At 36.1% G+C, this 27,979-nt stretch overlaps 1 protein-coding gene and 1 non-coding gene across 2 annotated transcripts; one reads left to right on the top strand and one right to left on the bottom strand.

Annotated features, from left to right (window-relative positions):
• Positions 1-35: 35 nt before the first annotated feature.
• On the top strand, positions 36-22,582 carry LOC118889456 (eukaryotic translation initiation factor 2 subunit 3, Y-linked-like). Its single transcript, XM_036841221.1, is given in 9 exon segments — positions 36-233; positions 4,486-4,783; positions 11,622-11,789; positions 12,709-12,843; positions 14,627-14,721; positions 14,983-15,127; positions 16,101-16,270; positions 17,837-18,009; positions 22,519-22,582. Coding segments are annotated over 9 exon segments (1,446 nt in total).
• On the bottom strand, positions 12,085-12,189 carry LOC118889470. The gene has a single exon (XR_005018537.1). It is a non-coding gene; the product is annotated as a U6 spliceosomal RNA (small nuclear RNA).
• Positions 22,583-27,979: the final 5,397 nt, after the last annotated feature.

Genomic DNA, 27,979 nt, shown 5'->3' with positions numbered 1-27,979 from the left:
AACTTGGTGGCCCAGAACTACCATACACCAGCCCCATGCCCATCCCCCTACCAGTGGCAGAGTCTGTGACTCAGCAGGAGAGCTCACCATCCTGGTGCCTCAGCTGCAATGCCAGTGACACCAGAAGCAGCAAGGCACCAACAACCTTGGAGGTACAAGTGGTGATAATGAGGGTGCTAGGTGATACCTCTGATATTGGAGGATGGAGGGTGAAAATTGCCAAGGCAGCTCAGGTAAGAGGAACCAAAGACTTGTGCTATAGTGCCACACATTGGGAAACAAAAGAAAGGGCTCTAATATCTAACATATTGAATTGATAGAATTTTTTTTAAAACTTTACCCAAAAAGAAAAGAAGTGTTCACTACTTCAAATGTGCCAGCAGAGAAACAACTCATCAAGCACCCTGAAGAACCACAATAATGCTGTATGTACCAGGAGAAGAAAATAACAATTCTCCAGATACTTAAAGTCATGGGATATTATAATCTAACTGAAGAGAATTCAAAATAGCTGTCATGAACTCCAGGAGCTACAAGAAAACTCAAAAAGGTAGTTCAATGAGCTCAAGAATAAAATTAATGAATAGAAGGAATACTTTATCAAAGAGACTGAAACTATAAAAAAGAACCAAACAGAAATTCTGGAGCTGCAGAACTCAATAAATGAGATAAAGAATGCTTAGAAAACATTGAAAACAGAGCAGACCATATGGAAGAGGGAATCAGCCTCAAAAATATAAGTCTAGAAATTACACAACTAGAAGAAAAAAGAGAAGATATTTTTAAAATGAGGAAACCTGGAGAGAACTATCTGACTCTTAACATTAGGCAACATTAGGGTAATCAGTGTCCCAGGAGAACAGAGGGAGATGGGAGCAGAGAATTTATTTAATAAAGAAATAATAGCTGAGAACCTCCCAAACCTGGGGAAGGAACTAAATATACAAGTCCACGAAACTAAGAGGGCACTGAATTACCTCAAAGCAAAACAGAAACAAACAAACAAAAAAACCTTCCCAAGACATGTTATATTAAAAGTCAAATGTCAAAAGTCAATGATAAAGAAATAATCTTGAAGGCAGCCAGGGAAAACGATGGCAACCCACAAAGGAAAACCCATTGAAGTATCAGCAGATTTCTCAGCAGAAACTCTAAAGGCCAAGGAGAGAGAGGAATGACATTCTCAAAAGGCAGAAGGATAAAAACTGTCACTCAAGAATACTCTATCCAGCAAAGTTATCATTCAGATATGAAGGAGAAATAATGGCCTTCCCAGAAAAAGCACGCAAGCTGGAGGACTTCATCAACACTAGACTTGCCTTACAAGAGATGTTGAAATAAGCTCTTCTACCAGAAACAAAAAAGCAAATGTACACAAAATGTTGAGTAAGCTGATAAATACACAGAGTCAGAAAATTGTAATTCTGTGTTAGAAAACATTTTTAAACACTTTATAATATCATGAAAGTTAAAGGGGGAAAAGGCAGCAAAAAATAACTATAGTTACTTCAATTTGGTAACAAACTCGCAACACAAAAAGGGATAATTTGAGACAACAAAAACATGTAGGGATAAGAGGAGAAGGATGCAACCCCTTTAGGTAAATGGAGATAAGAGGCTATCAGCAGAAAAAAAAATATCCTATCTCTGAGACATTTGTTTTTATAACAGACATCTTAGTTTACTTTTATTTTATAGTCTTTTCTGTGCACATTTTACTTAATATAATTAGTAAAATGCTGCAAATACAATTTGCATTTATTTGCTTAGTACTATATTGTAAGCATTTTTCCATGTCATTAAAACATCCTTGAATTTTTAATGGCTGAATAATATTTCACTGTTTTGATGTGTCATAATTTGTTTAACCATTCTAGCAAAACATTTTATGTAGTTTGCAATTTAAAAAAATACTTTTAGGTAAAATTCACATAACATTATAAAATTAACCATTTTAAAGTGAACATTTCAGTGGCATGTAGTATATTCACAATGTTGTACCACCATCCCTCTATATAGTTCCAAAACATTCCTATCATCCCAAAAGGAAACATTGTACCCACTAAGCAGTTACTCCCATTCCTCCCTCCTCCCAGCCCTTGGCAACCACCAACCTGCTTTTTGCATCTATGGATTAATTTATTCTGGATATTTCATATAAATTGAATCACACACATGTGACCTTATGTGACTAGCTTCTTTCCCTTAATGTAATGTCTTCAAAGTTCATCGGCATTGTAGCATGTGTCAGTATTTAAACCCTTTATGGCTGAATAATATTTCATTGTTAACGTACACTACAAGTTGTTTATCCATTCATCTGTAGATGGAAATTCAGGTTTCCACCTTTTGACTATTTGTAAATAGTGCTGCTATGATCATGTGCAGACATATATTTGAGCACTTGTTTTCTATTCCCTTGGGTATATACTTAGGAGTAAAAGTTCTGGGTCATATAGTAATTCCATGCTTACCTTTGAGGAATCACCAAATTTTGTTCCACTATTTTACATTCCTATCAGCAAGGTACAAGTGTTCCAATTCTTCCACATTGTTGCCAACACTTACTCTCTTCTTTAAAAAAAATAACTATTATTATAGCCATCCTAGTGGATGTAGGAAGCAAGAATTTTGTTTTTAAGGAATATAGTTGGTTTTATGAGACATTTTCTACAAACTTCGTGGTAACCGCAAGACATAAACCTAGAACAAAACACAAAACATAAAAAAGAAAGCTGAGAACAACATCATAGAACACCACCAGACCGAAATGGCAGACAGAAACACAAGGAAAAAGAAACAATGGAGATATACAACAAGTAGAAAACAAAAGATATAACTGTGGTACTAAAAGTCCTCATCTATCAAAGAGTATTGAAGTCATTAATAAAAGATACAGAGTTGTTGAATGGATTAAAAATCAAGACCCAACTATATGCTGCCTCTAAGAGACTCACTAAGTCTAATGGCAAAGATAGGCTCGAAGTGAAGGAAAGGTAGATGATACTCCAAATATCAGACAAAATAGATATGAAGTCAAAAAAATAATAACAGGAGACAAAATGGGTGCTACGTAAAGATAAAGGAGACAATTCATCAAGAAGACATAACAACAACAACAACAAAAATACATAACAGTTACAAATACATATGCACTTGATATGGGAGCATCAAAATATATAAAGCAATTATTAACAGACCTAAAAGGAGAAACTGACAGCAACACAATAGTAGTAGGGAAATTTAACACCCCACTTACATAAATGGGTAGATCTAGATCATGCAGACAGAAAGTCAACAAAACAACAACAACAAAACCAGTCGTCCTAAATGAAACATTGGACAGGTGGATTTCAAAATTCATGCCAAACGTTCTGTCCAAATACAGCAGAATACACATTCTCAGGTGAACATGGAACTTTCTCAAGGAGAGACTCCATGTTGGGAGAAAAAACAAGTCTCAGTAAAAAGTGTCAATAAAGACAAATCATATCAAGCATCTATTCCAGTCACAATGATATGAAACTAGAAATCAACCACAAGAACAAAAATGGAAATATATGGATAATAAACAACATGTTATTGAATAACTATTGGGTCAACAAAGTATTCAAAGGAGCAATCAAAAAATACTTAAAGACAAATCAAAATGAAAATATGCCATACAAAAATGTGTGTGATACAGCAAAAATAGTACTAAGAGGAAAGTTTATAGCAATAGAGACCTACTTCAATAAACAAGAAAAATCTCAAATAAACAATCTAAACTTACATCTCAAGCAATTACTTAAACTCCTGGGAAAAACTGAAGAGGAGGGAACACTTCCTAACTCACTTTATGAGGTCAACATCACCCTAACAACAAGACAAAGACAACACACACACACACACACAAATTTACAGGCCAATGTCTCTGATGAACATAGATACAAACCCTCAATAAAATATTTGCGAATCAATTACAACAATACATTAGAAGAATTATACACCATGATCAAGTGGGATTTATTCCAGAGATGTAAGGATGGTTCAATATCCACAAATCAATCTAGATACACCTCATTTTAAAAAATGATTGATCGGGGTAGATTCAAGATGGCAGAGTAGGAGGACGTGGAGTTCATGTCTCCTTACAGGTACAACAGGGGTGTACTGGAACAGTTTTCTCAGAGTGACAGCTGGGTGCCAGTGGGAAACCTCAGATGTGTAATGGGACAGTAGGTGTCCCCATGTAACTTGGTGGGTTGTGGGAAGGAAGGAGTGGGGGAAGAGGTGTGGAAATGGGATGGGACCCGTGCCCCTGGGTGGGGCTTGGGGAGATAAGAGGTTCCCACTCTCAGGGGGCCCACTCACGGAGGGGGGACAGAGGGGGACCTTCAGGGGTTTGGGGGTCGGAGGGGAGCACGGTGACTGGTCTGTGGGGGGTGGAAAGGAAGTGGGGCACCATTATTGAGTGGCATGCAAGGGGTGGGGTTGCCATTGCAGCACCATTCCCCACCCTCCAGCCCGGCCTCTTTGGACAGTGATGGGGGTGTACACCTGAGAAGGCTCACCCACCCTTCAAGACCTAGTGAGCCTGCTGGGGTCCTAGGCCTGAGCCCAGCCCCTGCCATGGCCTCCTCTAGCCACACAGGTCCCGGCAGACCCGAGTTCCGCTCCCCACAAAGCGTCCGCAGGCTTCGTGGTCCCAGTGACTCACACACCACCCCAACAGGGCTTCCTCTGGCAGAGCAGTTCTTAAGCCTGGGCCCCACCCCTGCCAAAGCCTCTGAGGGCCACCTAGGTACCGGGCCTGAGCCCTGCCCCCACTAAAGCCTCCACAGGCTGCATGGATCCCAGGCCTGAGCCCTGCCCCTGCAAATGTGTCCTCTGGCTGCATGGTCCTAGTGAACCCAAGCACCATCCTCCCAAGCCTCTGTGGGACACACGGGTCCTGGTGGCCCATGTACCACCCCAGACAAATCCTCCTCTGGCTGCATGGGTCCAGGTGGGCAGAGTGTTGAACCCCTTCAAACCCCCTCCAGCTATGGGAAACACATGAGAAGAAAAAGATCTACAAAAACAAACCTGAAACAAATAAGAAAATGGTAATAGGAACACACTTATCAATAATAACCTGAAATGTAAATGGATTAAATGTTCCAACCAAAAGGCAAAGACTGAAAGTGAGGGGATGGAAAAAGTCATTCCATGCAAATGGAAATCAAAACAAAGCTGGAGTAGCAATACTCATATCAGACAAAATAGACTTTAAAGACTGTTACAAGAGACGAGGAAGGACACTACATAATGATCGAGGGATCAATCCAAGAAGAAGATATAACAATTATAAATATTTATGCACCCAACATAGGAGCACCTCAATACATAAGGCAAATGCTAACAGCCATAAAAGGGGAAATCAACACAATAATAGTGGGGGACTTTAACACCCCACTTACACCATTGGACATATCATCCAGACAGAAAATTAATAAAGAAACATAAGCTTTAAATGACACATTAGAGCAGACAGACTTAATTAATAGTTATAGGACATTCCATCTCAAAGCAACAGAATACTCTTTCTTCTCAAGTGCACATGAAACATTCTCCAGAATAGATCACATCTTGGGTCACAAATCAAGCCTATGTAAAATTAAGAAAATTGAAATCATATCAAGCATCTTTTCTGACCACAATGCTATCAGATTAGAAATCAATTACAGGAAAATTACTGTAAAACACACAAACACATAGAGGCTAAACAATACACTACTAAGAAGCCAATGGATCACTGAAAAAATCAGAGGAAATCAAAAAATACACAGAAACAAATGACAACGAAAACACGACAAACTTAAACCTATGCAACGCAGCAAAAGAAGTTCTAAAAGGGTAAAATATAGCAATACAATCTTACCTCAAGAAACAAGAAAAATCTCAAATAAACAATCTATCCGTACACCTAAAGCAACTAGAGAAAGAACAAACAAAATCCAATGTTAGTAGAAAGAAAGAAATCATAAAAATCAGAGCAGAGGGCTTCCCTGGTGGTGCAGTGGTTGAGAATCTGCCTGCCAATGCAGGGGACACGGGTTCGAGCCCTGGTCTGGGAAGATCCCACATGCTGCAGAGCGGCTGGGCCCATGAGCCACAATTACTGAGTCTGCATGTCTGGAGCCTGTGCTCCGCAACAAGAGAGGGAGCGATAATGAGAGGCCCGTGCACCGCAATGAGGAGTGGCTCCCACTTGCCACAACTAGAGAAAGCCCTTGCACAGAAACGAAGACCCAACACAGCCATAAATAAATAAATTAATTAATTAATTAATTTTAAAAAATCAGAGCAGAAATAAATGAAATACAAATGAAGAAAACAGTAGCAAAGATTAATGAAACTGAAAGCTGGTTCTTTGAGAAGATAAACAAAATTTATAAAACTTTAGCCAGACTCATTAAGGAAAAAAGAGAGAGCACTCAAATCAATAAATGAAAAGCAGAAATTACAACTGACACCACAGAAATACAAAGCATCATAAGAGACTACTACAAGCAACTGTATGCCAGTAAATTGGATAACCTGGAACAAATGGACAAATTCTTAGAAAAGTACAACCTTCAAAGACCGAACCAGGAAGAAGCAGAAAATATAAACAGAAAAAATTACAAATAATGAAATTGAAACTGTAATTAAAAAACTTCCAACAAACAAATGTCAAGGACCAGATGGCTTCACAGACAAATTCTATCAAACATTTAGAGAAGAGTTAACACCTATCCTTCTCAAACTCTTCCAAAATATAGAAGAGGGGGGAACACTCTCAAACTCATACTACAAAGCCACCATCACCCTGATACCAAAACCAGGCAAAGTTGTCTCAAAGAAAGAAAACTACAGGCCAATATCACTGATGAACATAGATGCAAATATCCTCAACAAAATACTAGCAAACACAACCCAACAGTACATTAAAAGGATCATACACCATGATCAAGTGGGGTTTATCCCAGGAATTCAAGGATTCTTCAATATATGCAAATCAATCAATGTGATACACCCTATTAACAAATTGAAGGAGAAAAACCATATGATCATCTCAATAGATGCAGAAAAAGCTTTTGACAAAATTGAACCCCAATTTATGACAAAAACCCTCCAGAAAGTAGGCATAGAGGGAACTTACCTCAACATAATTAAGGCCATATATGACAAACACACAGTCAACATCGTTCTCAATGGTGAAAAGCTGATACCATTTCCTCTAAGATCAGGAACAAGACAAGGTTGACCACTCTCACCACTATTATTCACATAGTTTTGGATTTTTAGCTAGAGCCATCAGAGAAGAAAAATAAATAAAAGGAATCCAAATCAGAAAAGAAGTAAAGCTATCACTATTTGCAGATGACATGATACTATACATAGAGAATCCCAAAGATGCCACCAGAAAACTTCTAGAGCTAATCAATGAATTTGGTGAAGTAGCAGGATACAAAATTAATGCACAGAAATCTCTTGCATTCCTATACACTAATGATGAAAAATCTGAAACAGAAATTAAGGAAACACTCCCATTTACCATTGCAACAAAAAGAATAAAATACCTAGGAATAAACCTATCTAAGGAGACAAAACCTGTAGGCAGAAAACTATAAGACACTGATGAAAGAAATTAAAGATGATACAAACAGATGGAGAGATATACCATGTTTTTGGATTGGAAGAATCAACATTGTGAAAATGACTATACTACCCAAAGCAATCTACAGATTCAATGCAATCCTTAGAAAACTACCAATGTCATTTTTCACAGAACTAGAACAAAAAAATTGTACAATTTGTATGCAAACACAAAAGACCCCAAATAGCCAAAACAATCTTGAGAAAGAAAAATGGAGCTAGAGGAAACAGGTGCTCAGACTTCAGACTATACTATGAAGCTACAGTCATCAAAACAGTATGGTACTGGCACAATAACAGAAATATAGATCAATGGAACAGGATAGAAAGCCCAGAGATAAACCCACACACATGTGGTCACCTTATTTGTGATAAAGGAGGCAAGAATATACAATGGAGACAGGACAGCCTTTTCAATAAGTGGTGCTGGGAAAACTGGACAGCTACATGTAAAAGAATGAAATTAGAACATTCCCTAACACCATATACAAAAATAAACTCAAAATGGATTAAAGACCTAAATGTAAGGCCAGACACTATAAAAAAAACTCTTAGAGGAAAACAGGCAGAACACTCTATGACATAAATCACAGCAAGATCCTTTTTGACCCACCTCCTAGAGAAATGGAAATAAAAACAAAAATAAACAAATGGGACCTAGTGAAACTTAAAAGCTTTTGCACAGCAAAGGAAAACATAAACAAGGCGAAAAGACAACCCTCAGAATGGGAGAAAATATTTGCAAATGAAGCAACTGACAAAGGATTAATTTCTTAAATTTACAAGTAGCTCAGTATCAAAAAAACAAACAACCCAATCCAAACATGGGCAGAAGACCTAGATAGACATTTCTCCAAAGAAGATATACAGATTGCCAACAAACACATGAAAGGATGCTCAACATCACTAATCATTAGAGAAATGCAAATCAAAACTACAATGAGATATCATCTCACACAAGTCAGAATGGCCATCATCAAAAAATCTACAAACAAGAAATGCTAGAGAGGGTGTGGAGAAAAGGGAACCCTCTTGCAACCCTGTTGATGGGTATGTAAGTTGATACAGCCACTATGGAGAACAGTATGGAGGTTCCTTAAAAAACTAAAAATAGAACTACCATACGACCCAGCAATCCCACTACTGGGCATATACCCTGAGAAAACCATAGGTCAAAAAGAGTCATGTACCACAATGTTCACTGCAGCTCTATTTACAATAGCCAGGACATGGAAGCAACCTAAATGTCCATCGACAGATGAATGGATAAAGAAGATGTGACACATATATACAACATAATATTACTCAGCCATAAAATGAAACGAAACTGAGTTATTTGTAGTGAGGTGGATGGACCTAGAATCTGTCATACAGAGTGAAGTAAGTCAGAAACAGAAAAACAAATACCATATGTTAACACATATATATGGAATATATATATATAAAAAAAATTGGTTCTGAAGAACCTAGGGGCGTGACAGGAATAAAGACGCAGGCACAGAGAATGGACTTGAGGCCATGGGGAGGGGGAACGGTAAGATGTGACAAAGACAGAGAGTGGCATGGACATATATACACTACCAAATGTAAAATAAACAGCTAGTGGGAAGCAGCCACATAGCACAGGGAGACCAGCTCGGTGCTTTGTGACCACCTAGAGGGGTGGGATAGGGAGGGTGGGAGGGAGACGCAAGAGGGAGGGGATATGGGGATGTATGTATATGTATGGCTGATTCACTGTGTTATAAAGCAGAAAATAACACACCATTGTAAAGCAATTATACTCCAGTAAAGATGTTAAAAAATAAATAAAAAGTAAAATAAAAATTCCAGCACAGGGGGACTTCCCTGGTGGTGCAGTGGTTAAGAATCCGCCTACCAATGCAGGGGACATGGGTTTGAGCCCTGGTCCAGGAAGATCCCACATGCCGTGGAGCAACTAATCCCATGTACCACAACTACTAAGACTGTGCTCTAGAGAGCCATAACTACTGAGCCCACGTGCCACAGCTACTGAATCTCACACACCTAGAGGCTGTGCTCCACAACAAGAGAAGTCACTGCAATGAGAAGCCTGAACACTGCAATGAAGAGTAGCCCCTGCTCGTCACAACTAGAGAAAGCCCACGTGCAGCAACAAAGACCCAATGCAGCCAAAAATAAATAAATAAATATATTAAAAAAAAAGTTCCAGCACAGCCAGTTTAAAAGAACCTGTATGATCGATTACAATTACAAATCATCAAGCCAAGTTTATTGAAACCAGACTCACTGTGCAAACAAATTAGTCTTAATCTGGCTATATTTGGTAAAAACAAGGATAATTTTAGAAAAAAGATTATGTTTTAAAGGATATTAAATTCTAGTTTTGTTAATTGAGGTCTGCATTTACTAAGACTCACTTCTCAGCCACTTGCTGTTATATTAATGTAAAGTTTAATTGAATTATTAAAAGGACTTTCTAAATTTGTTTCTGAAGCTTATCTCAGTAATCTATCTTTGGATGAAAATTGGATGCCCCATGCAACAAGGCGATCATGCATACTGGAAAAGACATAATTTAAAGGACTATCTTCAGTCTAGATAGAAGGAACTTTATCAGGTACTCTTAACTAACTCACGCACAGGGAAACTGAAGAGAACTGACTCTTGGATTAATATTTCCACTTAGGGCTCCTTCACTGGACTGGCCTATAGTGAGAACCGCTGGCCTGAAAATCACCTTAAAACAATACTCAAGCAGAAGAGAAACTACCAGACAAGGATGAGAAGAAGACATTTGAAGTAGATATCTAACCCAAGATGCCAGATTAGGGCTATATACCAATTACTTTGATAATTGCTCACCCTTTTTTCTTATGAAACAAATGTATTTCACAGTCTTATGCAGAGTTTCGAATTAATCCAGTTGTGTTTATGGTCAATGACCTATATCCAGTACTTCTCTGTTACCTTCGTGGATTTCTCCAGTCCAAGGTTCTAACTGCATGGTCCTTAGAAAATTATTCGAGAAGAAAGAAATCATAGTTCTTTTCAGGCCACTACTGATATTACTAGGTGGCCAATTAATAGTACCTGATTTGACCTCGACCATAAACATGAATTTTCTATTATGATAACTCAAGCTCAGTCAGAACAAGGAGCTGTATCTCAGTCAAAAACTGAAACTCCTGTTTATTAGAAGGAAACCTCTTACAATTAAGGGATGGATTTATATGGTTAACACCAGGCGATGGTCATTTAAGTTTAAAGTGTCCTTTATGTTGGGAAGAATTAAATCATACTAAGGATAATCAGCCTAGCAGCACTAGGAAACTAGGCTGGGTGCCTTATGAACAATGCCTACATATCATTATCTTAGTGACACTGATTGGTCTGGAACAGACTGAGTCAGAAGACCAGAGATTCATTGGGTTGCACATAATGGAACTGAATGGATTTGTGGTACTAATTTATGGCCTTGGCTTCCCACAAGATGAATAGGAAGATGTGCCTTAGGATTCCCTTGGACTGAAGATCATTTATGTAATAATTTAGATATGGCCCTAGCAAATTTATAATTCATACAAGCCTAATGGGTCAAGAGATCTGTATTTCGCTGGTATGACTATTTAGCAGTCATTTTTGTGCCTTCAGTAGAATTGGAAAATATAACTGATCAGACCAAAGCCTGAGTTCACTCACAGGTCTTAAATAATGGTAATCAGGTTATTAGCCTACTGAGTACTTGAGAGCAGTCTGAAAGAAGCCAAACTAGCTGATTCCAAGTATTGTGCATAGCGCCTCGAATAGGAGCCAAAAGACTGGGGAATCCAGGGCAGTCTGTCATGAAATTTAAATGTACACACAAAGACACTTGGCACTGGTGTCCATGAATTTGCTTTAAGACAGCCAAAAGTCTCTATTAGGTGAGAACTAATTCTTATTACTCATGTTTTTTGTGTTTTAATTCTTCATAATCAACTTAGCTGGTAATGAATCCTGTCCTCAACCTCAGACTTCTGAACACCTGGCTGCCATAGAAATTATGAAACTGAAGCATATTTTGATTCTATAAAATAAAATTGATTTGGTAAAAGAAAGTCAGGCTAAAGAACAGTATGAACAGATCCTTGCATTTGTACAAGGTAAGAAGCTGTAATTAATAAATGTATGAATCAAGTTTTAAGAATTTAGTTATCAAAAACGAAGTGAATCTGTGGGTACTAAGCCCTTTTTCTCTGTACTACTTAACACTTGTGTTGCTTTTAGCCAGTTTATAGAAGCAGTGAAATTTGTTTCTGAGTTTGATGTGCTTAGAGTACATATTAGATAGAAAAGAAGTTATATTCCATGAATGTTACCAGGTGGGTTTTTTTCAAATGGAAACACATTGCTTTTTTTTTTTTTTTTTTAACTATATAACAAATTCATTATTATAATAAAAATACGGAATGCTTCACATTTCCATGTCACCCTTGCATTGGAGCCATGTTAATATTGTCTGTATTATTCTAGTTTAGGTATGTGTGCTGTCAAAGTGAGCACCAGTCTGATGTTTCTAAAATTCTTTCCCAGTGATAGTAAAATGAATGAAAGTAGCTTTTTTATATATGTTGGTGTGTTTTATAATTATTTAGACTCTCTTCTCATTGAGAATCTGTTTCCCAAACTGCAACTGACAATGATTTCTTTAATCTTTAGTGTCCCTTTCTGTAAAACATATTGTTTTCATTTGGGGCAAGACATGATGCAAATTATTTTTTACATTTGACTTCTCTTTTATTTGTTAGATAGGCTGGCTTTATTAGCCAGATTATGTGGTAAAGAAAAGGAAAAGCTATGTCTATAAAAACTCATTTGGTCCATTCTGTTGACTTCTCGATTGACATTTAATTAGAGAGAAAAACAAAACACTGTCATCTTTCTAAACAGGATGATAGCATTGCATATTTTGCTGACATCTGTATATCTATGTCTGGATATCCATTTAATAATCTTTAGTAATCTATGGGACAAATTCTGTAAAAATGACAAATTTGGATCTTTCTGAATTTTGTCATATAGGTACGGTAGCAGAAGGAGCTCCTATTATTCCAATTTCTGCTCAGCTGAAATATAATATTGAAGTTGTCTGTGAGTATATCATTAATAAAATTCCAGTACCTCTAAGAGACTTTACTTCAGAGCCCCGACTTATTGGTAAGGACTTAACCTTTTGGCCTTTAACAGTTGAGTCAGTTTATGCATTGTTGATTTGGTTTTAAGGACACAGAGGCAATAGTAAATTAAAGTCTTTATGTGCTTTTTTGAATTTTAAAATAAGGATTGAGTTTATGAACACCAAGGACAACATTCCATTTTGAACTCAGTGGAGGGAATGAAAGTTTAGTATTAAGATAGATTGATTCTAAGATTGTATTGGTAATGCTAGATTGGTTGAGGAACAGACTCCTGAATAAAATAGGAACATTAATTTTTTTATTATGTGATTGAGATTAGACTAATACAGTGTTCTTTATGTGATAATGTTTTAGGCAGGAACAGGACATTAGAATTTCTGTACAAATGATTTCACTATACTTCTGATGAAGATTTTCATGTTCCTTTTACCTTAAGCTTACAGTACCAAAACTAATTACATTAAGTTTCTGGTTCTTGCACACAGTTTGTAGAAAACTTCAGCCTTTCTGGGCACTCTTCTGGGCCTCCTGTGTGTTTTCTGGAGAATGTTCTTTTGAGTGATTCTGAAGCACACTCTTCGTTAAGTGTCACTGTTCTTTTTGTAAGTTACATAGTCCTAGAATTATTTTGTAGTTTTAAAACTAAGTTTTTATTACATAAGTTGTAATGTAAAAGTATATAAAAGAAGAATTCAGTCCCACAGCACTGATAACATGTATATTTCCAAACCTCTTTTTGTTCATAAAATCACATAAACATATGTGTGTGTGTGTAGTCTTTTTTTTTTTTAATATTTATTTATTTGGCTGCGTCGGGTCTCAGCTGTGGCACGTGGGATCTTCATTGCGGCATGCAGGATCTTTAGCTGTAGCATGTGGACTCTTAGTTGTGGCATGTGGGATCTAGTTCCCTGACCAGGGATCAAACCTGGGCCCCCTGCATTGGGAGCGCGGAGTCTTACCCACTGCGCCACCAGGGAAGTCCCTGTATAGTCTTTTTTAATGAGTGCAAGATTGTACTCTGGAGATTAATTTCATAGCTAATTCTTTTTGTAATTGTATGTGAGGACTAATGTAATAGTTTGCTAGGGCTACCATAACAAAGTATCACATAATGGGTGCTTAAACAATAGAAATTTATTTCCTCACAGTTATGGAGGCCAGTAGTCAGACATAAAGGTGCTGGCAGATTTGGTTTCTCCAGAGGCCTCTCCTTTTTGGCTTGCAGAGGGCCACATGATGGTTTTTCTCACATGATTTTTCCTCTTTGTGTGTGCATCCCTGGTACCTCGTTGTCCAAATTTCCTATTTTTATAAGGACACCAGTCAGATTGGTTAGGGCCCCTCACTGATCTCATTTTACCTGAATTACCTCTTTAAACACCCTGTCTGCAAATAGAGTCAGATTCTGAGGTACTGAGTCCAAGGGTTAGGGCTTCAGCATGAATTTTGGGGAAGGAGGCCATAATTCAGCCCAGAACAGTCATCCCTTCACTTAACTGTATACATAAAGAGTATTTCTTTGTCTTTTGTTTTGTAACAGTCACATTATACTCCAAAAGATAGATAAAGCTTAAACGTGTCACTTCACTGATCAAGTTATTTTCATTTTTCCAATAGTTAAGACCACGGTAAGCATTGGAATAATGATATTTCCCCACAAACTCAACTCTAAAGTGTAGATCTTAATTGGCTACTTTTGTTAAAAAAAAAAAAATAGTAAGTTAACTTGATAAACATCTAATTTAAATAACATTATGAGCCTTATGGTTTCTTTCCTTTCTTTCTTATCCCCTTCCCAGTTATTAGGTCCTTTGATGTCAACAAACCTGGCTGTGAAGTTGATGACCTTAAAGGTGGTGTGGCTGGTGGTAGTATTTTAAAAGGAGTATTAAAGGTGAACTTGATTTTGAACTCTTGTTAACCAGGGGGAAAAAAATGGTAAAAACAAAATCTCAAAATTAACTTTAAAAACACGTATTGTTTTGTTTACTGTTTTTATGTTTTAAGTATGTCTTTAAAGCATATATATCTTCTAGGTAATTGCTAGATAATTGAGTGGTTATTGTGTTTGGCAATCTACCAGTGAGGACTCTTAACCATGTAAATGGTAACTGTGTTGCCCCACATATTTTGATTACTCACTTACATGTTTCAGGTGGGCCAGGAGATAGAAGTCAGACCTGGTATTGTTTCCAAAGATAGTGAAGGAAAACTCATGTGCAAACCAATCTTTTCCAAAATTGTATCACTTTTCGCGGAACACAATGATCTTCAGTATGCTGCTCCAGGGGGTCTTATTGGTAAGGATTTCACTTACATTCTTTTGATAGTGGCTATTCATGTCACTTTGTGTGAAATGGATTATCTGAGAGTCTGTATCTCTGATTAGATATTTTAACGGAATATGAAGGAGTGGATGGGAGGTATACATGTAGTTGAATTGTTGATTATACATTATAAAATGATTTCTTATGTTTGTTAAAAAGAATACTTTTAGGGAATTCCCTGGTGGTCCAGTGGTTAGGACTCAGTGCTTTCACTGCTGTGGGCCTGGGTTCAGTCCCCGGTTGGGGAACTAAGTCCCACAAGTCGTGCAGTGCGAGGGGGTGGGGTGGGGAAAAGGAGGATACTTTTATATATAAAGAATACATTTTAGTTTCATGACTAAGTTCAGTAACGAGGTTTTATGATTTAATATTGAATATATTATTATACTCTTATTTACACTGTCCTTGGTTGCGTTTTATGTAAATTTTTACAAATGGAAGGTTGCCTACAAATTGCCTGTTTTCTGTATATGATGTGGGTGCAGTTTTTTGTTTGGTTGGTGTTTTTGTTTGTTTTAGGAATAAGGACATTCAGAGAATATTTTCTTGTAACTTTTTATTGCATTAATGTACAAACATATAATTTGAAGTAAACATTACAAACTTTGTACTTCTCAATCTTTATTAAAACAATATCTGATTAAATGAAATTTATTTTGAGGTAAGCAGGTATCTCATTTACCTTTATAATTTTTTTCTTTATAATTTAAATCAAGAAGATTTTTTTTAGTCTTGAATTTCTAGCAACACTTTTTCCCATTGTTCTTGTATTTTTAGATAAAGCAGGGATTTTAATTAGGAATTTATGGGATTTTGGTTACGTAGCTGTTACATGGTATGAGTTAACAGGGTTAGAATATGTAGAGACTTGTACTGGTTTGACTAACTTTACAAACATTTTAAGAAAAAACAAGTTGGAATATGTAATGTTTATATCATGTATTAGGAGTTGGAACAAAAATTGACCCCACTCTGTGCCGGGCTGACAGAATGGTGGGGCAAGTGCTTGGTGTGGTTGGTGCTTTACCTGAGATCTTCACAGAATTGGAAATTTCCTATTTCCTACTTAGACGACTTCTTGGTGTACGCACAGAAGGAGACAAAAAAGCAGCAAAGGTAAATGAGACAAAGTATGATGTTTCAACCAGTTTTGTTTCATTGTCTTACACAATGGAATTACAAACAAAGACAAGGTGAATAATCTGGAAGTTTCTTTGTAGCAACCAGCCATAAACCAAGCCAGAGTTTTGTTTTGTTTTTTAATGGAAAAAAGTGTTTGTGGCACATATTACAAAGACTTAATATCAATATTTCTAGTATACACTTGACTTTTTTTTAAAAAGTAAGATTTTGTTGGCAAAGATACACAGAAATAAGCACTTAACCTTTTCAAGAAAGTATAAATTTGTAATGTATTTAAGTGTGCAAACAGTGTCCCAGCAGTTTCATTTCAGAGTTATTTTAAACAGCAGTAAGTAAATGACATTTTAAAAGGAATGAGATCCATAATACATGTTTTGACATTAAAAGGTCTGATGATATAATAAGCTTAGGGAGAGAAACAGGTGGCAAAAGAGTGATATAGAATTCTTATATTAACTTTTTAACACTGGGCTTTTTCTAGTAACTAAGTCTTCTTTGTATCTCATTCTCACTATCAGATTCTATTCTCCAGTTTCTCTTTAAGCCTTAGGATTGGTTGATGTGTTGCTTAAAATTTTTACCTTTGTTTCATGAAAGATTGAATATCAATCCATACAGTACTCAAAATTCTGTATGTATGATTATAAAGTCCTTTTTATGTTAGGAAAAAACAATGGTCATGTAAAAGCAATAGGAAAGGAATTGTTCTGGATGTGAATTAAGTGCTTATAAAATTTACATGTCAATTTTTTGGAGTTCCTTTAGTATTTATATTTCTTACCCTCTGACTTAATGAAACTTGAAGCCCTTAAAAACACTGGTGTGAATTTTGACATGAGACTGTAAGTGTAGACAACAGCAGTAGGCAGTGTAACAGTTAATAATTATGGTAGTAGGTGTTACCCAGTTTTATAGAGGCTAGGAAGTTTAAGTACCTCGTTAACATTACATGAATGGAATTAGACCTTCACATAAACTATGTATTATATGTTATTCTTGTTTTGCTGCAGTTTTCAGGAAATATTGAACTTCTTTTTTCTTTTTTTATTTAAATTAATTAATTAATTTGGTTGCACCAGGTCTTAGTTGTAGCAGCTGGGCTCCTTAGTTGCACCACTTGGGCTCCTTAGTTGTGACATGTGAACTCTTAGTTACGGCATGCATGTGAGATCTAGTTTCCTGACCAGGGATGAAACCTGGGCCTCTTGCATTGGGAGCAGGGAGTCTTATCCACTGCACCACCAGGGAAGTCCCTGTACATTCTTTTTGCTGTAAGTCTCTTCAAAATTTTAAGAGTTTCATTGATCTATGCTACACTAAGTAGCTTAGAATTAGACCTTGTGTATATTCAGTAATTGCTAAATAACTAACTTTTTGTTTTGTTTGGACACATATATAGTTCAAATCCCATTATAATGTAATTTGTGCAGAATTCTTTTTCCTTCATAGTTTATTTCTAGCAGTATTTGGTAAATTCTCACTTCATTTTGGAAAGCACTTCCTTTATTTAAGGATTTTTTTCTTAATTTATTTCCCTAGGTGCAAAAGCTGTCTAAGAGTGAAGTGCTTATGGTGAACATAGGATCCCTTTCAACAGGAGGAAGAGTTAGTGCAGTAAAGCCTGATTTGGGTAAAATAGTTCTCACTAATCCTGTGTGCACAGAAGTGGGAGAAAAAATAGCCATTAGCCGAAGAGTTGAGAAACACTGGCGGTAAGTTTGTCAACTTCTCCACCTTTCATTCAAGAGCAACGGCACATTTTCTTGTGTTATATTAGTTCTTAATGATGTATATACATGCACGAACACATTTGTCCTTGAATTCAGTGGTTCTCATGGCTTTAATTCTCAGGTGTGTATTTGGATCGCTAAAATCTATATTTCAAGCACTGATTTGTAAAGTTGCAGTTCACTTTTTTACTCCAGGTATTGCAACTGGCTTTCCTTTAATCTCAGACAGAATCTATATAAAATCAAACAATTCCAAATCAATATTTCCATTTTCTTTGACTTTTTATATATGTACACCATTCATATTATTACATGTGCACATACATAAGCATACACCTTAGTTTTTCTGAACCATTGAGTAGGTTACATAACCTGGAGTTCTTAATATTTCAGTGTGTATCTCCTAAGAATAAGGATATTCTCTTATACAGCTAGTTCAAGAATTTTTTTTTAAAGGAATTCCTTTATTTTTATTTTTTTTTTATTCTTTCTTTATTTTTAGCTGTGTTGGGTCTTCGTTTCTGTGCAAGGGCTTTCTCTAGTTGTGGCAAGCGGGGGCCACTCTTCATCGCGGTGCACGGGCCTCTCACTATTGCGGCCTCTCTTGTTGCGGAGCACAGGCTCCAGACGCGCAGGCTCAGTAGTTGTGGCTCACGGGCCTAGTTGCTCCGCGACATGTGGGATCTTCCCAGACCAGGGCTCGAACCCGTGTCCCCTGCATTGGCAGGCAGATTCTCAACCACTGCGCCACCAGGAAAGCCCCTCAAGATTTTTAATGTTGACAAAATACAAAAACCTGAACTTCTCATTCCAGTTTTGTCACCTGTCTCACCATTGTACTTTATAGAATTTTTTTTCTTCACCCCAGGATCACATATTTCATTTCCTTTTCATGTTCCTATAGTCTCTCTAATATGGAACTTTTTTAAACGTTTTTGTCTGAACATGAATTGACATTTGAATAATACAAGCCAGTTAATTTATAGAATCTTCCTCAGTTTGAATTTGATATTTTGTCTTATTAGATTTAGGTTATTTATTATAAGCCAAAATGCTATATAATTTGTGTTGTGTCCTTATCAGGAATCTCAAGGGCACAGAATATCTGGCTGCACCTAGATGGTGATGTTAATTTTGTTCATAGAGTCAAGACGTCTGATTTTTCTGTTGTAAAGTTTCTCTTTTTATGCTTGCACTAATGATGTCTATGGCGAGAACCCTTAAGACTGCAAATAGCCTGCTTCTCATCAAATTGCCTACCCGTTTGCCACTTGATTATTCTTGCTTGAATTGTGCTTCGTTCTGGGGATAGCATAACTCTGTGCTGCTTCTCTGCATTTATCATTTGCCATTCCTCTTTTCCTACTTATTTACTTGTTTACAGTGGGTTATGATCCATTGCTGTTTGTTTTTATTTTGATGCTCATAACCCACATTGGCCAGTCGGATTCTGTTCCGCTTCATTCCTGTGTTTGCTTGTGGGATCTTAGTTCCCCAACCAGTGATTGTATCCGGGCCCAGAGCAGTGAAAGTGCTGAGTCTCAGCCACTGTACCATCAGGGATTCCCTGTTCCTATGTTCTTATGAATTCACCCCATCATTTTTCCTTTGTGTATATTCTATAGATTTGTTGTTGTTGTTGTTGGATTACATATAAAAACTTGACATTAAAACATTTTGTTCAAAACTGCTAACGGCTTAACTTCAGTTAAATACAGTAGCTTACTCTTTTTAAATATTTATTCATGCACTTAATGCTATTGATGTGACAAATGAATTATATATTTGCATATTTATTTATCATTACTTCTTACATTTGTGTCATTTAGATTCTGTGCACCAGAATTAAATAATACAGGTTTTTATATTTGTGTATTTCCCTTTACCAACTGAGCATTATATTTTCATAGCTCTTTGTGTTGCTGTGTATTATCTTTTCAATTCAACTTGAAGGACTTATTTTAGCATTTCTTTAAAAGCAGGTATAGTGATAATGAATCACTCAGCTTTTATCTGTGGAAATCTTCATTTCTTCATTTTGAAAGCAGTTTTTCAAGATAGTATCCTTGGTTGGTAGTGTTTTTCTTTTAACACTTTGAATATATCATCCCACTGTCCTTCAGCCTGCAAGTTATCTGCTAAGAAGTCCACTGATAATCTTAAGGAAGTTCCCTTATATGTACTGACTGCCTTTTCTCTTGCAGTTTTAAAAGTCTCTAGTTGTCTTTGACTTGGACAGTTAGATCACCCTGTGTCTTCATATACTTCTCTTTGGCTTATCATAGTTGGAGGGTTTTGAGCTTCTTATATATATTCATGAACTATTACAGTCATTCTTTCTTTTTTTTTAAAAAAATTAATTAATTAATTAATTTGTTTTGGCTGTGTTGGGTCTTAGTTTCTGTGCAAGGGCTTTCTCTAGTTGAGGCAAGCGGGGGCCACCCTTCATCGCAGTGTGTGGGCCTCTCACTATTGCGGCCTCTCTTGTTGTGGAGCACAGGCTCCAGACGCGCAGGCTCAGCAGTTGTGGCTCATGGGCCCAGTTGCTCTGCAGCATGTGGGATCCTCCCAGACCAGGGCCGGAACCCGTGTCCCCCACATTAGCAGGCAGACTCCCAACCACTGCGCCACCAGGGAAACCCCATTATTTCTTCAAATAAACTCTCTGCCCCTCTCTTCTTTTTTTGGTACTCCCATAATGTGTGTGTTGATTCTCTGGATGTCCCGTAAGTACTTCAGTTGGTGTTTACTTTTCTTTTGCTTCTCAGACTCAATAATTTCAGATGACCTATCTTCAAAATTTGTTGTCTGTTTGCTGATACTGTTCCAATCTGCTGTTTTATTAATCTATTGAGTTTTTCAATTGTCCTTGCATTTTTCAGCTTCGGAACTTCTATTTAGTTTTTTTCTCTTTATTTTTATAAACTCTCTTTGTTTAAATTCTCTTTTTGTTTGTGTATCATTTTCATTATTTTTTTAGGTCTCTATTTCTCCTTTAGCTCTTTGGAAGTATTTAAGACAGTTGTTTTAAAGTCCTTATCAAGTGGGTCCAAGGCCTGTGCATCTTTAGGTTTAGTATCTAGGGATTTATTTTGTTCTCTTGCATGGGCTGTGTTCATGTTTCCCTGTATCTCTGTATACCTTGTGATCTTTTATTTAAAATTGGGCATTTGAAAGGAAGAAAAAGAAGCCATCTGTCATAGTTTTTGAAGACTGAAGGAAAAAACTTCACTAATCAACTGAGTGTGACTGTTTATTGTCTTCTCAGGCCTTTCTGTGTGTGCATCTTCCCTGGAGCTGTGTTCTTTTGTCCAAGTTTTTCATGTACACAACTGCTTTATATGTCTTAGTTTCTCCAAGTCTCACCCTTGCTTCTTCTGTGACCTCACTTTACTGTATTTCTCTGCTCATAATCCTTTGTTCCCCAGGTACCCTTAGTCTCCAGTCCTTCTGAAGCTTTTACTCACCTGGTCTCACACTACTGCTTTCTGGAGTCTTCAACCTGATGATGCAACCATGCCACAGTTCTCCGGGTACTCAATGTCAGACAAAACAGAAACTAGTCCCTTGAGCAACCCCCAGACAAACTAGACCTTTGAAAACAAGTTCTGTTCTTTCCCTTCTGTCCCATGGGAGGAACTGGGAATTGGTTGGCTTCCTCTTGGCTATGCTGCACTGGGTGAGCAAAATTACACAAAATTTTTTTCTATCTTGAGTGTGGCTTTTTTTGTTGTTGGGCATATGCTTGGCTGCTGCAGATCCACAAAACTACTTTTTCAGAATGTTAATTACTTGGTGGTTCTATAGGAGAACAGGTATCTGGAACCTTCAAGTTCCCCATTTTTGCTAACTTTCTTCTTCCTTTATATTCTTTAGAATTGTATTTTTTACCCATATTTAGGTGGGCTTTGTTCTAGAAAATAAAGTTGTGGTATCAATCCAGTCTGGTTGTTGACTAGAGGGGACTTTGGTCCCTCTGCTATTGAGAGTAATCTGTTTATAGACTACCTATTCTAGTTCTTCACTTCTTTCTCTTTACTTATTTCCCTTTAAAGCCATTATGATCTATTGAGATGCTGTGAAAGAGGCATTCTTCAAGGAAAAAAGAATTGATAATGAGTTGGGTTTCTTTTGTTGTTGTTTTTAATTTAAGTTGATGTGTTTTGTCTATTGGCATTGTTCCTTAGGGGGACCTGACATGCTCTTGTTTGCTGATTCTGAATGGATAGGTATATTTTTTTAGAGAAACATGAGCATATGTGTGACAGCAACTTCTTGTTTGCTTTTCTTGTCATTCCTGATGGTGAAAATCCATGTATAAGGTTCTAGGAATCTAAGAAGGTAACATACAGACTTTTTTTAATAGAACATGTTATGGGAACAAGTTTGAATTTAGAGGAGAGTGTAGTAAAATTGGATATATCAACATTTTATAGTAATGCTAATGAAATGGATTTAAAATTCATGATTTCTTTTATTTTCATTTTTCAGTTTAATTGGTTGGGGTCAGATAAGAAGAGGAGTAACCATCAAGCCAACAGTAGATGATGATTGAAGATTATCCGTTAAATAATACATTTGGATGAAGTTAGAATTTCTCTTAGCAACCTAGTGGTATAATTTCAGAGCAATACTGGGGATACAGTTCATTACATTAGTAGAAACCGTAAGGTTGTTTTCATTTTCTTCTGATGAAAATTAGCCTCTACTACTAAAATAAATAATAGGGTCTATAACAGATGTCAGAATTAGCATGTTGATGGATTTAATCCACATTTTAGCTGTAACTGATCATTAAACAATGTCACATTTGTGCATCAATTCAGGTTTGAAGTGAAAGTGCTGTTACAACCAGCCTTTGCTATAGCATACATACCACTGACCCTGTTTGAAATAAAGTTTTTCTCTTATTTTTTCATGATTTGTCTATGAGTATTTCTGGGCCTGAAGGGCTGTTGTACCAGTCAAAACCTGAAGATACAAAGTCTCCTTCAAAACTAGGTTTCCTTTTTATGCCTATTTTATTTTGCCTTCTCTTTAAAATTTAGAACAAAAATTAACAGCTTCAAATTAAATTGTCCTTTTAGAGCATAGGTGCTCATTTACATGCACAAACCTTTCCCTCCCTTTACTGTGTTCCTAGACTGAAACATAGGAAGCTTAAACCAATTTTATGTTTTATCCTAACTGTTCAGTTTATATAATTATAACATGGATTCTAATATTAGTCTTTTTTTTTCTATCAAGTAGCAAGTATTTTTCCTTCTTAAAATACTCACTAGAAGTTACTAATTATCAAAATTGGCATATTGATGATTTTAATCTGCATTTGAAAAAAATAAGAGCTTACAGAAGACAAGGTGCTGATACTGTAAACAGTTTGCCAAAGGAAGTGTTTAACCTGTTTTTCTTAGCCCACATACATTGAATTGACTTGCTCACTAGCCAGTTATGTTTAAAAAGTAATAATTTGAGATATCATAGCCTGGGAGACTTAAATATTTTCCAATATTGAGTCAATTATTTTTAAAAAAGCATAAACACAGTATTAACATTTAGGCTCTTGGGGCAGATAGGTCATAAATTTAAGAGCAAAAACAGTTTTATCTCCCAGAAAAATGCATTCAAGTCTAAAGTTTTGTGTGTGATTTCAGTAGTCTCACAGAACCGCTGGAGTCCTTTCATAAATTCGTATTAAGAATTCCTACAATCTAACCTGTGCCTGCAAAAAAACCCACTACTACACATTTATTGCATGCTTTGCTTGTGCTTTGCACTGTTCCATTTTATATATAGTAATTTGTCACAAAGTTCCATTGAGCTGGGTACAGTTATCCCCATTTTACCATTGAAGAAATAGGCATAAGGAAGATAAGAAATTTGCCCAAGTCTCATAGCTAATAAGTAAAGGATTGGAAGTCAAACATGAATAATCTGGCTCCAGAGTTTATACCCTTAATCATGAAATTACTCACCTCTTTTGGAAGGTGTATTTTCCAGTTGTTGGGTGCCATGGTTTATATTTGCCAGTGAGATAAACCTTTGTAAATTTGTCATTCAAGAGCTTTTCATTTTTTAAGACTTATTTTTTCCTCTGCTCCTTTTATTGTTCTCTTACTGTTTTTACCTGCTTATTATAATAATGCTTATTCTATTACTGTTAAGATCTCTCTCTATGAAGAAAGACTCAGTTTCCTTTTGTGGTCATCTGTCTTTGCTTTATACATATTGAGAGTAAGTACAGATAAAGTAGACTTAAGTGCATCTTTCAACTTAAGGAAATAAATGTCTGTAATACTGTTTTTGGCTAGTAAAATTTACTGGCTATTAGTATAGCTACACCAGTATAATTTTGTTTATTATCTACCTAGCGTATCATTTAATATTTGACCTTTGGTTTCAACAGTAATTTTAGCCAGAAGTAAAGCGTTTGGGAATTTTATTTTCATAGAAGATCAGAGAATATTTACATTTGTGTGAGTACGGGATACAATGAACAAAAGCACTTTTAAGTTTGGTTTCTACAGCATAACTAGGACATAACCTATGGTGTTTTATTCATTCATTACCAACAAATCACAAATATGCTACAGATCATAAACTCCATATTTAAAGTAGTACTTAGCCCACAGTGAGATCATTAAGAGAATATGTAGAGCTGTTTTTTTAATAATCTTTCCTCAAAATATAATAATTCTTCTGAAGTTAGTATGAATTATTTTTGTGTGAAAAATTCATGTAGTTGAAGCATGGGAAGCAAAGGGTCCACTGCTCATTCTGTAATTATTTGTGGCCATGGAAGACCAGTCTTGAAAAATGAAATAGGTTGGAAGGAGATAGTGATTTCAAAGGATAATCATGAGGGGAGAAAAAAATAGTAGCTTTCCCTACCATTTCTCCTTTAATATCTCTGAAAAGTCATGAATGGTGAAAAATGTTACTTTGGATGATGATTTCTTCTGTATTTGTTGTTTGCCTGTTTCTGATACAAGTACAGCAAACTTTTAGGGCTCATACAGGTAACAAGTGAGCAAAAGCCCCCAAAACAAAAAATTAAGTAAAAGAAAATAGTAACAGATGAAGGATATTTTTACTGGTGTTGGTAGCAGTGGTGATAATAATTTGGACTCTAAACATACAAGATAAAATTTCACCAAGATGGGCTTCTTTATTACTTTGCTCTTAAATGATACAAACGTAAGTCTAAAACACTGTAGATTTTAGTACTAGGAGTGAAAAAAGTAAAGGTAAGAAGTTTATATACTCTCATCCAGCTACCTCTCACTCTACACTCAGAGTGGCAGTTTTAAAAATGCTTATTCATATGTGTGCCTACTCTATAGTTAATATTTCTGTTCTTTTAGAGAAAATGATCATATTAGCTAAAGAACTTTAGCCATCTGTTTATGCAGATGTATTAATTGAATGTCCTTTCATTGTTCAGAGAACACAGTCTTCAAAATAAATCTTCCTGGAAAAATGTGCTTCGTAGAATGGAAAACTAAATGTACTTCATGTAGAATTTTGAAGTATCGAGAGGAGGGAAGAGTTCAGGAGTAATGTTTGTAAATTAAATAATTATTTAGACGATTCAGGTTAAGTTTGCTCTTTTTTCTAGTTGAGAATTTTCATCTGTTAGGATGAATTTTGGTATTTTTCAGTTAATTTTTTAAATTAGGTATACTGACTTAGAATGAACTAAAGAAGTATTCCCTCTTCAACATTTTGGATGAATTTGTGAACTGGTATTTTTGCTAAAGTCAGGAAGTCAGTCAAAGCCATAAAAGCCATGTGAGCTCTTTTTTTTTCTTTTTTTTTTTCGTATTTATGGAAATATTTTTACCTGCAATTTAAAATCCTTTCTTTAGTGTAAGCTATTCATGAGTGAGTTATGGTAGTTTCTGTCTCAAAATTTTGTTCATTTCATGTAAGTGCTGGATTTTTTTGGTAGAAGTTATTCATAAGATTCCATTATCTTCTGGCTACATTTGAGTCTGTAGTGTTATAACTAGTTTCATCCCTGATGTTGGTAATTTGGGCCTCTTTTTTTTTCCTACTCAGCTAGGTTAGAGGTTTATGAATTTATTCATCTTATCAAAGAACAAGCTTTTGTTTTTTTCTTTATTGTTTTCCTTTTTCAGTGTTCATCTCTGCACTTAAAAAATATTCCATCCATTTCCTTTTTCTAAATCTGATTTACTCTTCTCTCTTCCTCAGTTGGAAGCTTAGTTTTCTCCCTAGCATACCTTTTAGTATTATACATTTCCCTCTATGTACTACTTAAGTTATATCCCACAAATGTGAAAAGTTCTATTTTCATATTTAATTTATATAAAATTTTTCCTTTGTAACTTTCTCTTTGATCCATGAGTATTTAGAAGTATTTGATTCGTTCTCAAATATTTGGGATTTTTCCAGATATCTTTCTGTTACCAGTATCTAATTTAATTTCTTTGTAGCTCAAGAAAGTACATTTTGTTGTTTTTATTTTTAAACTTTGTTAAGGTTTGTTTTGTGGCCTAGAATATGGTATATTTTGAATATTTTATATGCACTTGAAAAGCACATGTTAGTGCTGTTAGACAGGAATGCTTTTGATGGAGGGTGGAGGGAACAAAAAGTGCTCACTGAACTGAGAAGCCATGCTGAGAACTAAAAATGAGACAGACAGCTTCGTATAATTAATGGATCAGTTTATTACAGGGAAACCTAATGGGTGGGACCTGGATCAGACAGTGATCCATAAACATTTGCAGCTGCACTCTACACTATCGAGGGGCCATTAGGACAGTTTTATAGTTAATCTAGGGTATCGGAGTATGTACTTAGAAACAAGATGTGCATCCCTAAGTCAAGGTTTACAGTTGGGTAACTAGTCTGGTGTGTGCTGGGAATATGTCAACGAAGCTCTTCATCATTGTATCAAAGCCATTGTAAACAATATCAATTAACTAAAGCCCCTGACAACAGAAGTGATTTACTGAACCGTACTGGGTAGGTTGAGTGAAAGACAAGGGTAACGGTACGCGCCTAAGATGGTATCACTTCTACTAACAACCTTAATACTTCTTTAACTGTCAGTTAGGTCAAAATGACAGTGCTTCATATGTCTATATCCTAACAGATATTTTATCTACTTGTTTAGTAGTTTTTGAGAGGAATATTGAAGTCTCCACTTCTACTTGTATATTTCTCTCTCCTTTAATACCTATGAAGCTTTTTAAAGATAACTTTATTGAAATACAATTAACATACCATACAGTTCACCCATTTAAATTATACAAAACAGTGGTGTTTTAGTGTATTCACAACCTATGTGAACAGTCACCACAATCAATTTTAGAACATTTCAGTACCTCAAAAACACTGTATTCTTTAGGTATTACCCACCATTCCTCTCTCTGTATATCATGCACCCTTGACAAGCCCTAAACACCATTAATTTACTTTCTGTCTCTCTAGATTTCCCTGCTTTGGACATTTCATGTGAATGGAATCATAATCTGGTCTTTTGTGCATCTTCACATAGCATGTTTCCATCCTTGTTGCTATTATAGCATGGACCTTCATCTATACTATTTCATTCTTTTTCTGGGCAAACATTCCATTGTATGACTGTACCACGTTGTGTTATCCATTTGCCAGTTGATAGACACTTGGTTTTCACTTTTTGACTTATAAATAATGATGCTGTAAGCATTCATGTACATGTTTTTGAGTGGATATATGTTTTAATTTCTGTTGGGTATACACCTAGAAGTGGAATTGCTTGATCGTATAATTATGTTTAATCATTTGAGGAACTGTGAGACTTTTTTCCAAAGTACCTGTGCCATTTTACATTTCCACCAGTGATATATGAGAATTCTGATTTCCATATCCTCATCACACTTTTTCATACCTCACTGTTTTATTCTACTGATCCTAGTAAGTGTGAAGTGATAGCTTATTG

Source organism: Balaenoptera musculus, chromosome Y (genome assembly GCF_009873245.2).
Source record: "Balaenoptera musculus isolate JJ_BM4_2016_0621 chromosome Y, mBalMus1.pri.v3, whole genome shotgun sequence".
NCBI lineage: Eukaryota > Metazoa > Chordata > Mammalia > Artiodactyla > Balaenopteridae > Balaenoptera > Balaenoptera musculus.
This window is presented reverse-complemented; position numbering and strand designations above follow the sequence as displayed.